The 11,258-nt window shown below is 30.6% G+C and overlaps 3 protein-coding genes across 3 annotated transcripts; 2 read left to right on the forward strand and 1 right to left on the reverse strand.

The window, feature by feature from the left end:
• l(1)G0320 (signal sequence receptor subunit 1 l(1)G0320) lies at positions 1-4,253 on the forward strand. Its single transcript, XM_018453087.1, has 5 exons — positions 1-389; positions 1,233-1,406; positions 1,491-1,750; positions 2,934-3,201; positions 3,868-4,253. Exons 1-5 carry the CDS (start codon positions 326-328, stop codon positions 3,939-3,941), a joined length of 840 nt encoding a protein of 279 aa, XP_018308589.1. The 5' UTR covers positions 1-325; the 3' UTR covers positions 3,942-4,253.
• Positions 4,254-6,312: 2,059 nt separating this feature from the next.
• Der-1 (derlin 1) lies at positions 6,313-7,643 on the forward strand. Its single transcript, XM_018453049.1, has 2 exons — positions 6,313-6,999; positions 7,316-7,643. Exons 1-2 carry the CDS (start codon positions 6,561-6,563, stop codon positions 7,633-7,635), a joined length of 759 nt encoding a protein of 252 aa, XP_018308551.1. The 5' UTR covers positions 6,313-6,560; the 3' UTR covers positions 7,636-7,643.
• A 900-nt stretch (positions 7,644-8,543) lies between these two features.
• On the reverse strand, positions 8,544-11,112 carry RpL12 (ribosomal protein L12). The gene is made up of 4 exons (XM_018453045.1): positions 10,973-11,112; positions 10,792-10,865; positions 9,648-10,040; positions 8,544-8,578 (listed from the first exon to the last, which is right to left on the reverse strand). The coding sequence occupies exons 1-3, from the start codon at positions 11,007-11,009 to the stop codon at positions 9,654-9,656; spliced, it is 498 nt and encodes a 165-aa protein (XP_018308547.1). The 5' UTR covers positions 11,010-11,112; the 3' UTR covers positions 8,544-8,578; positions 9,648-9,653.
• Positions 11,113-11,258: the final 146 nt, after the last annotated feature.

Raw genomic sequence — 11,258 nt, forward strand, 5'->3', positions numbered from 1 at the left:
CTCGTGGATAAACCTCGACATATGTCACTTCAAAATTACCGCGGTGCAAATGTTTAAATGGCCGCTTTTGGTATCTGCGAAATTCGTCTCGAGAACAAGCACACCTCGATTTCTTTCACCATGACACCATGATCAGTTCCACGTTGACGATTTGACGACTATCGTGGTGAACAGAACAGTGGTAAAGTTCCACGTAGCATGAGGAGGTAGAGCGTGGTCATGATAATTACACGTTATGTCGGAGCATTGTAGGATCAGTGGATGTTGAGATAGAATAAATTCGTGTATTCTTAACAGAAGCGTACCTATTGAACAGCAGATTAAAATGGGATACTTTAACATTTTCTTATTCTTGATTGTTTCAACAATTGCACTCGCAGCAAATGGAGGTAATTCGATTTATAATTTATTTGTGTAACTATATTTCACAGGATGTACATAAGAATCAAAATTATAATATACCTGACTTAAGTTTGCAATTTTTCTGCTTCATAATGATTCAGTATTAAATATTTCGGATAAACAATTAAATGATATTTTTAAATATTTTGAATAAACAATTAAATGATATTTTTAAATATTCCGACAATTTTCTAATTTTTATTATGCCAATTCTTACATTTGTATACTAAGATATTGAAACACTTATATCATAATTTTATAATATATTATTTAGGGAATAGAAGTAACTCGTTGCTTGTAATACAATTAAGCTGAATCTATAATCAGTTGGTAGTTGGAAATCTTAATGGACTTTTTACAATAAGCTGTTACTTAAGTTTTAAGTTTAAATCATAAAAAATTAAACCAATCACTGTCGAATATTAGAAGAACAATTAATTATGACTGGTCAATTTCTTATAGCTTAAGACTTAGATAATGCCTTATTGTAGAAAGTCTATAATGGACTAGCCATTAGTTTTTATTATTTTGATTTATTATTAATTGAACCGTTTGCTTATTTTGTTATTTTAATAATTATTATGACTGTTGCTACTTGTTTAATTTTATATATTACATGACTTACTTAAATTATTTAAATATATTAATTTGCTTTAAATACATTTAACATGAATTAATATTTAAATTTATGTTATATTAAATTTATTTCTATTGTATTTTGTATAAACTGAGAGTCCTGTATTTCTTGTTATTTGATTTTAAATTTATTTAGATTAAATATTATGTAAAATTTGATAGATCCTTACATATTTGTATTTTTAAACTTGCAGCATACGTTTATGCTCAAGAAGATGAGAATATTGATGATATTGTTGACGTAGAAGGTGAAGAAGGTAGTATAATAACTGATGAAGAAACAGAAGAAGATACTAGTAATGCTTCAGTTGATGCTGATACAACAATACTTTTCACCAAACCTATTCATAATTCGTTATCTAATCTTGGTATTTTTATTGATTTTTTTACTGTTAAGGTTAAAATGTACGATATTTTTTTTATAATACTAAAATTCATTTTGAATTTGACAGAATTGCCAGCTGGAAATATAATAGAATTTCTTGTTGGATTTACTAATAAGGGTGAAAATGACTTTGTTTTGGAATCATTGGATGCTTCCTTCCGTTATGCAATGGACTTTAATTTCTATATTCAAAATTTCTCCACGTTCACATTTAACAAAGTTGTGAAACCAAAACATGAAGCTACCTTAGCTTATTCTTTTATACCATCTGAAAGTTTCGCTGGAAGGCCGTTTGGCTTGAATGTTAACCTGAATTATAAAGATACCGTATGTATGATATTAAATATAACATGTTACATATAAAAACATTTAATAAATTTACGATCTAGACAAAAGAAAAATACATGATATAACTTGAATAAGAAGCATGTAAGAATAACAAATTTAAGCCAGCAGCACATGATATACGTTTTCTTACTTGATTGCTTGCATTCAAGTAAATTACTAAAAATTATGTGTTCTAAGCTAAGTGCAGATTCCCAACTAAGTGCCCCAGGTATATCATTTCATTTTTGTTTACTGAATATTAAACAAAGGTGACACGATACCCTGTGAACACCTGAGTAGGAATTCGAACACATCTCTATGTGCAATTCTAGTACATTTACTAGAACAAAAACAAGTCAGCAAGAAAACATGTATCGTATACCGCTTACTTTAGAATACTTTAAACGTCAAAGTAAGAGTTCATAAGTACAATTTTATATTTACATATAGAAAAGTGATACGTAAAAAAGCAAGAAAATTATATTATTAAAATTAATCTAAAAATGTTTGATTTTGAAGAATTAATCATTTCACTATATGTGTAACATTTTTTATTTATTATACAGGGTGTCCCATTTTAAATAATGCGTTAAGATTTTTCTCGAAAACTATGATAGATACGGAAAAATGTTTCAAACAAAAGTTGTATGGTTTGGAGGGGGACATAAGAAGATACCATTGATTTGACCTTGGGTGGCCAGGTCAAGATCACGTTAATTTTTTTAAATGGAACCCTATTTTTCATTACATTTTCTTGTAGCTTATCTCAAGAGCTTTTCAAAACACTATAATAAAATATTTTTTCATTAAGTATTTTTCGAGTTATAAGGCTCGAAAGTTACAGTACAGCCGACATTAGCATCACGCAAGTTGTCCGACCGATGGCTAAAACCTCTTGAATATTGTTCAGGATCATGTCCTGGATAATATTTGTCAAGATCAAGGCCATTGGAGGTTGTACCTCTTATTTTCATTTTTATGTAAAAATGAATTTTTAATGCAAGCGGGTGTCCCCCTCCGAACCATACAACTTTTGTATGAAACAATTTTCCGTATCTACCAAAGATTTCGAGAAATCATAATGCATTATCTAAAATAGGACACCCTGTAAATACCTTTTTTAATTCTATATATGTTAAGAATATGTTACTTGCGCGTATTGATATATTATATTTTTTTGCAGAATGGTGTTTCCTACAATGAAGCGGTCTTCAATGAAACTGTACAAATTATAGAGATAGACGATGGTCTTGATGGAGAAACTATTTTTCTTTATGTATTTCTTGCAGCATGTGTTATATTGACCCTTGTAGGAGGTCAGCAATTGTTATCATCTCTGGGACGCAAATCGCGTTCTTCTACTACTCGTAAAGTACCAGTAGAAATGGGTACATCTAACCCTAACAATGTAGATTATGATTGGCTACCAAAGGAAACTCTCAATAGAATCAGTAAGTAATAGATTTATCAAAAGCTAATGAAAATTGCTTACATAGTTATATCTAAAATCAGTCAAGTAATTTACTAATCGGACAGTAACTTTTTAATGAAATTGAGAAGTTGTGGAACTTCACACCTAGCTATAATTTAGCATTTATAAGGCTTGGTAGGAATCATGGCTAAAATATTTGCTGAATTTTTGGTCAATTATAACTAAAATACTAAGAAAATTACAATGTAATTATGATATTTGTAACAAGAAAAGTTGTTAGCAAATCCATACAGAGCGTGGTTTTTTTTTTTTTTTTTTAGACAAAAATTCGTTCTATTATTTGCACTATACAGTACAATTGAGGTACAGATAATTTGATTCGTTATGTTTTAAGGACCAAATTGCAAAATCCAGCTATGTATAGTCCTTTGTAAAATATATTTACAAAAATTAGTGGAATATTGCTTCTTAGTTTTTTGTCTTTTCATTTAATAATAATAGATTCCACTATCGAATCTCAATTGCTACAAATTATATAAATGGTTGATATTACAAATTTCTTGATTTGCATTACCACCGACGAGATACTATTAATATTATCTCGCCGGTGGCATTACTGAATTAAAAGATATCACGTAAAGAACTTTAGAATAAAAAATAATATAAAACAAATGCTTGTTTACAGATAAATCTCCTAGAACTCCAAAACAAAGTCCAAGGCAAAGGAAAACAAAAAGAACAAGTGGTTTTGATGATTAAACTACATATGTGTATATGTATGTATGTGTGTGTGCGCGCGTATGTGGTGTGTACATGTGTATAATGTGTGTGTGTGTGTGTTGTGTGTGTGATGCATATACAGGGCGTATCTTAAAAGGCGCCCACGAACCATATAGTGCTATTCCTAATCAAAAACTGAGTTTAAAACTTATAAAACATTTTCGCAGTAGTTAACGACATTAGTTTCTAAAGATTGTCGAATAAGTGGGTGAAATTAATGAATAAAACAATTTTAAGATATTTTTCAGTAATCTTTAAGAAATATCTTATAGATGGACTCTTAAAAATTTCTTGCAGTTGTCTTATGTGTCGATTTTAGACATTTTTTGGTGAGATAACTAAAAAAGATTGCAAAATGATTCATAAGTTTTAAATGCAATTTTTTTTCTGGAATAGCGCTATATCTCGTCTATCAGCGCTTTTTAAGAGACACCTTGTAAGTCTAATAAAAAAAGTTCACATTTTTCTTCACAATAATTAGAAATAGGGGGATGACACTTATCTCAAGATTATAAGATAAGTAGGGGGCATACTTAAAAAACCTTCAGACATTGATTTTCATAATCTGTGAACTTTTTATCAGATTAACTCATATATATATATATATTTTCACACACATACACATTCATATATATATATATATGTATGTATACATATACACAAATATATATGTATATAATTTGAAGCTAATGCAAGAAAATCTGTATTGCAAGAGATAACTGCAATCATTATTGAAAGATAATTCATGAATCCCCAATCTCTTGGTCAGGAAATAGAATGAACAAGAAATATTTAGTTTCGATTAATAATACAAAACATATGGAGTTCCTTAATAAGTTTTTAATGAGATACTATTGTAAAGAAAGCCACGTGCGGGCTATATTCTGTAATACAGAATGTTAAACTTTATACATGTGTATGTTCAAAAGCAATAGAAAGAATGATATAATGATACTCAATGATTTTTTTTTGCACAAAACCTATACATAGTTACGCGTTTGAGCTATTTTTTTTTTGTTTTATATAATCTGTATTATCACTACGAAAAATACGAATGTATACGTGCATGTGTGTGTGTATAGTAAAGATAAAATTTGATTATTTTATAATTGTATTAATATATAAAAATTCAATAAAATAATTTTTTATGAATAAATTTTTGTAAATTTATTTTACTAATTCGACAATTTATGTATGTATACATCTATATTAAAATTCGTTCTTGTTTATGGTTTTGAATTAAAATCATCAACAATGAGTGCATCCAGAAGCATGACCGCTCACTATACACTCAGTGAACTCTTGTATCTGTTAGTTTATATCTTTTTCTAACGGAATATGTCAATAAGATGCAAGCCCTCATTGAACACTCAATGACTACGTTTACACCAGTTTACACGGCTTGATTTACGCCGAAGTTACAACGGCTGCGTTCAGCAGAACGTTCGTTTTGCAACTGTTGGAAGTTTCCTTCGAGCTGATTGGATCATACTTTTAGATCTAGAAGAATGGTCCTATCTCAGCAGACAATCATAAAACGGTTGCAAAACTGTTGAGTCTGCTGAACGCAGCCAATAAGAATCTACTATGAATACTGGCCTTAAGCCTTGTGTCCACGATGCTAGAAATTGGTCCGAGATCTCGGAGAGAGAAAGAATTAACCAATCACATTTAAACAATTTAGTCACATGATCAATGCGATTGGTCAATTCTTTCTTCATCCGAGATCTCGGACGGATTTCTAGCATCGTGGACACTGGATTTTAGGCCGGAATCAGACTACGCGTTGAAGATTGAGGTTGAAGATTGAAAAATTCAGATTTGATCAATCGAAACGAAAGGAGCTAAAATTTCTTTGTCCTTATTGGTCAAATTTCAATCTTCAATCTTTAACCTAAATCTTCAATGCGTAGTCTGATTCCGGCCTTATGCCCGTGTCACACTATGCATTGGAGATTGAGGATTGCGAATTAAGGATTAGAATTCGACCAATCAGGTAATTTTAAGTTTAATCTGTTTCGTTCTAATTGGTTGAATTCTAATCCTCAATTCGCAATCCTCAGTCTCCAATGTGTAGTGTGACACGGGCATTAGGGTCTCTTTCACCAACCTCGGTTAAGTTTAACCGACGGTTACAAGGTACGAGATTTAACTTATTTTATTACTTAAAATAACTTTTAATCGAGGTTTAACTTATTTTAAATAATAAAATAATAAAATAAGTTAAACCTAGGTTAAAAGTTATTTTAAGTGATGGTGTGGTCAGTGCTGTGGTGATGAGTGCGTTCAGATTCCTAAACCACTCGGGTGCTTTTCGCTAGGCTCCGCCCACTCACCCAGTCACCCAGCGAACACCCATCCGGTGAGGAATCCGAACGCAGCTTAGGGTGGTGTAGGGTGTAGACCAGTGTAGACCATAACCTAAAAAAACATCTATAATCTGTTGCCGATCGTCGACGTCATCTCTGATCACGTCTATGACCCACGTACTATACACGCCGCACGCGTCATTATTCCGCAATCATTGACTGTAATTGAAGTTATTGGTTGTAACGCGATATCATAAGCACAAAAACGGCGTTGTAGAAACTACGTAAAATGTCAGATGTGAGAGACTGGTTCAATTCTTTGCCTATATTTACGAGATATTGGTTGTTGTGTACCGCGGTTCTGACATTACTCGGCAGATTTGGATTTCTGAGCCCGCATTCGTTGGTGTTGTGGCCTGACCGATTTCTGCATAATTTTGAAATCTGGCGGGCGGTGACAAGCGTCTTTTATTATCCTCTCAGCCAAAGCACCGGCTTTCATTTCCTGATCAATTGCTATTTTTTGTACAATTACTCGTTAAGGTTAGAGCGTGGAGAGTATGATGGGAAGCCCGCGGATTATTGCTTTCTTTTATTGTTTAATTGGATATGCTGCGTTATCATCGGACTTCTCGGCGATTTCTCGCTGCTTATGGACCCCATGGTACTCAGTGTGTTATACGTTTGGTGTCAACTAAATAAAGATGCTATTGTAAACTTCTGGTTTGGTATGCTCTGCTCCTTTTTTTATTATTTTATTTATAAATTACACATAGGGTAGAGTGGGACTTTTTCGTTCATTTCTCGCGATAATGTTTGTTTATGAACAGCACGTATTGATTATTCAAGGGCTGCACTCAAGAAGAATCATGATTGTGTAATGTAATTATAAGCAAGTCGCTACAAAAAAATATTTGCTATTATAAATTTTCGTATTACTTCAAAGTTGAAATTGACGGAATAGTCCTGTCCTACCTTAATGATTATGTCATTACATTGTAATGATACTAGCATTTTGGCTTATATGAACAAATCTATTGTCAGGTACGCAATTCAAAGCCATGTATCTACCATGGGTCCTATTTGGATTTAATCTGATTATTTCTGGTGGCGGAATGATGGAATTGTTTGGGATTCTAGTAGGACACCTGTATGTCTTCTTGAAATTCAAATATCCGCAGGAACTTGGTGGTCCAGAATTACTCAATACTCCTAGGTTACTTGAAAATTATTTTCCACCTCAAAGAAGTGGAATTCGATCGTTTGGAAATGTACCTGCACCTAGACCTACGGGGGAACAGAATCAAGGAAGAAATATATTTGGAGGACATAATTGGGGAAGAGGTCATGTATTGGGTCAATAATTAAAAGAAGAAACTTATAATTTAATAAAAAATTAATTATTTTTATTATATTTGTTTTGTTATTTACAATAATATACAAGAACAATTATTTCTGTATTACCAATTTTTTCAAATATCTTTTGTGAACTTTTATTTAATTTTCATAATTCAATCATAATTAATTTTATAATATTATGAATTCAAGATGTGCATTTTGATGCAATTTAATAATAAATATGCATATTGTAAATTTATAAAACTAAAAAAGATCGTAACTTTTAACGTTTGCATTGTGTAAATACATTATTGAAATACAATATTTTCTTTCATTCGTAAGGACTAATAAACATATGTTATGTTTAATGTAATAAAACAATTGAAGTTTGCACAGTAGTTTCATTCTCATGAAAGAACAGAAGATACTGTACTTTCTCGCTCTGTCAACTCAGTCCTCTGATTATAGCCACAAGGCATATCCGTTTACAAGATTAATGAAATTTTTATAGGTCTCTTTCATTTAATAACTGACCATTAATTACATTCTTTATGAAATATATTTATCAGTAAGTTTGTAAATATTTTCTGCACATTTTTATATTTAACAGTAAAGGAGAAGTATAGAATTAAAGAAAAAAAGTATGTCTACTGATGAATGTTTTAACCACACAAATGTAAAAAATTTGCATATATTAATATTATTATATATTGTATAAATCCCAATATGTTCTGAAAAAATTAATCAATTTTCTAACGTCTTGTTTGACGTGTAAAGAATAATTTGTATATTACATTTTAAAGTAAAATTTCAATGCTCAATTTAATAATTGTTTATGTAATATATATATATATATCATATGTACTTATAAAATTGGATAAAATAATAAACATATGGTTAATTAAATAAAAAATTACAACACATTTAATTTCGTTTTAAGTATTTTTATTTTTCGGCACCTTACAAAATCTGTAAAAACATAAAATACAAGATATTTAGTAAAATTATATTTTTGTCGAAAAAAAGATTACTAGAATATTTTTTATTGAGGTTGTCTTCCTCAATGGCTAAATGTCTGCTAGCACACAACACATCATTAGATGTAATCAGTGTTAAACAGGTGGATGGGATGCCAACCCCTACCAAGAGCTCAAATTTAACACTTTTCATTGTGACTCTATTATATATATTATTTAAAAAATTCTAAATTCTAAAGTTCTAAATTCTCATTATATTATCATAACTTTTGCGCAACCGTTTCAGTGCCCTTCTAATTGTTGTACTTTATTGTTTTATTTATATTATTTAAAATTAAAGTTAATAAATAATTTCAAGATTGTGTTCATAATAAATTGAATATAATTACATAACTATACATATATACACACATACATATATGTATATGTACATATACATGTACTTTATGTGTATATTATGTAGATGTGCGTGTGCGTGCGTGTGTGTGTGTGTGTGTGCGTGTGCGTGCGTGCGTGCGTGTGTGTGTGTGTGTGTGTGTGTGTGTGCGTTGTGTTCTTGGACTTTGGAGACGATGATAACTAGCACAGTGAGTCGTTTTACCATCTAGTTCATTTGTTAAGTGAAGAAAGTGTTTTTACTGGAAAATTCATCTAATAAAAAACAACATGCAATAATAAGTTTTCTAATCGCTGAACAACATGCGATAATGTTTTCTATCTGCTGAAGACACTATGCGAATCAACATTCATTTCGTTTTCCGCGACATATATCTTTCCTGTACACGGCAATCATTCTACAATGAATATTGATCGATATGTCTTCAGTCATTGGAAAACATTACCGTACATTGTTCTTTATTAGATGAATTTCTCGGAATACCATTTCTCTGCTCAATAAATGAATTGTACGGTAAAGAATTAATTGTGCTCATTATCAACACATCTCCAAGGACACATGACATCATATGTACAAATAACATTGCATAGCCAAAACGCGCAAGCATCGTGTCAAAATTTTGTTGTCAACAATGAAAAGAGTGAACTAAGAGCTCAAAACCTACCAACAATTATTCTTCCGGGACTTCCAGTTCTCCAGCATTAATGTCGTCTATAAGGTCATGAGGTGGTCTGCCTTCCACAGTACATCCTACTGACTGGCATGTACCCAAGATTTCTTTAACGGTACCACTGAGTGTTCGTGACATTGATCTTGATCTCATAGCGCGTGCAATGGAAACAATATCATCAAACGTTAGATTACCACTATGTTTGATATTTTTTTGCCTTTTACGGTCTCTGGGTGGCTCTTTCAGAGCTTTAATTATCAAGGAAGCAGCAGATGGTACAACCGAGATTGTAGCTTGTCTATTCTGAATAGTCAGCTGAACGGTGATTTTCAAACCTTTCCAATCACTGGTAGCCTTGGCAATGTCATCTCCTACTTTTTTGGGAGACTAAAATATGAATATTATTAATTATTAATACATTATATATATATATATATATAATTAAGAAGTATTATCATAAAGAAAATTAGTTTCTATTGAAAATATCATAATAAATTTTTTTCTGTAAATCTAGAAAGTATGTTAATTTTAAATTCATTAAAAAGTATACAGTTAACACATACAGTATTTAGGTAGTGAAAAAGCACTGTATGTATATACAAAGGTGATTTATTTTAATCTTAACAAATGAATATTTTGAAAAATATGAGATACAGAAAAAAGTTTCAGACAAAAGTGGAATGATTTTAAGGAGGGTTTATTTTGATTTTTTTTTGTAAATGCAGGCGCCAAGGAGATATGAAGACTTGAAAACTGTATATAATATTTTAATATTTAAACAATTATATAACAATATGGAGTAATTATTTATGTTAGCTCATATATTTTTTTAATTTAAAAATGTTTTTGTTCATTTATATAGAAATAGAAATAAAATTCTACATTCTAATAGAAATAAATCTTATATATTTGTCCTATAATGTATATAGTTTGTAAATCTAGATTTATTGTAAAATTACAATTTTATTTCAAAATTGTAATATTTTGAATTTCATATTTATTATTACTTATTATAACAAAATTTACAAGAATTATTATTAAATAACAGAGTTGTTACACACAAATAAATTATTATATTTCCTTAATAAAAGATACAGAAGTTTCAATTAGAAGTTTTATTTTTTTCAATCAAACTTACCAAACCAAGAGGACCGATTTTAGGAGCAAGAGACGAAGTAGCTCCTACTTCACCACCAACGCATCTCAGAAATACTGGTATGAAAAATATGAGCAATTTAGCAACTTTTCTTTTTTTAAAAGGTTATGAATTTTTTAGAAGTTTTCATCTCAAAACTACATAAAAAATATAAATAAAATACCTTTCTTTATTTCATTTGGATCAAATTTAGGAGGCATTTTGGTAATTTCTTTTGATGATTTTTATAAAAAAAACGTAGATGAAATTCGATTAAGAGAAAACCACGCTTTCCGACTCCACACTTTACAACGGAAAAGACAAAATGCAATGCACCATTAGACCACAATATATACAGTAGCGCAACTCTTCTGATTTTATGTTGGCAAAAATGGAGTGCGCATGCGCGAAATCAGTAAGTTCCCCAGTAACTCCATCTAAACTTCTATCTCACTTCTTCCTTTTTCTGT

Source organism: Mycetomoellerius zeteki, unplaced genomic scaffold, assembly GCF_001594055.1.
Source record: "Mycetomoellerius zeteki isolate Tzet28-1 unplaced genomic scaffold, Tzet1.0 scaffold364, whole genome shotgun sequence".
NCBI classification, from domain to species: Eukaryota; Metazoa; Arthropoda; class Insecta; order Hymenoptera; family Formicidae; genus Mycetomoellerius; species Mycetomoellerius zeteki.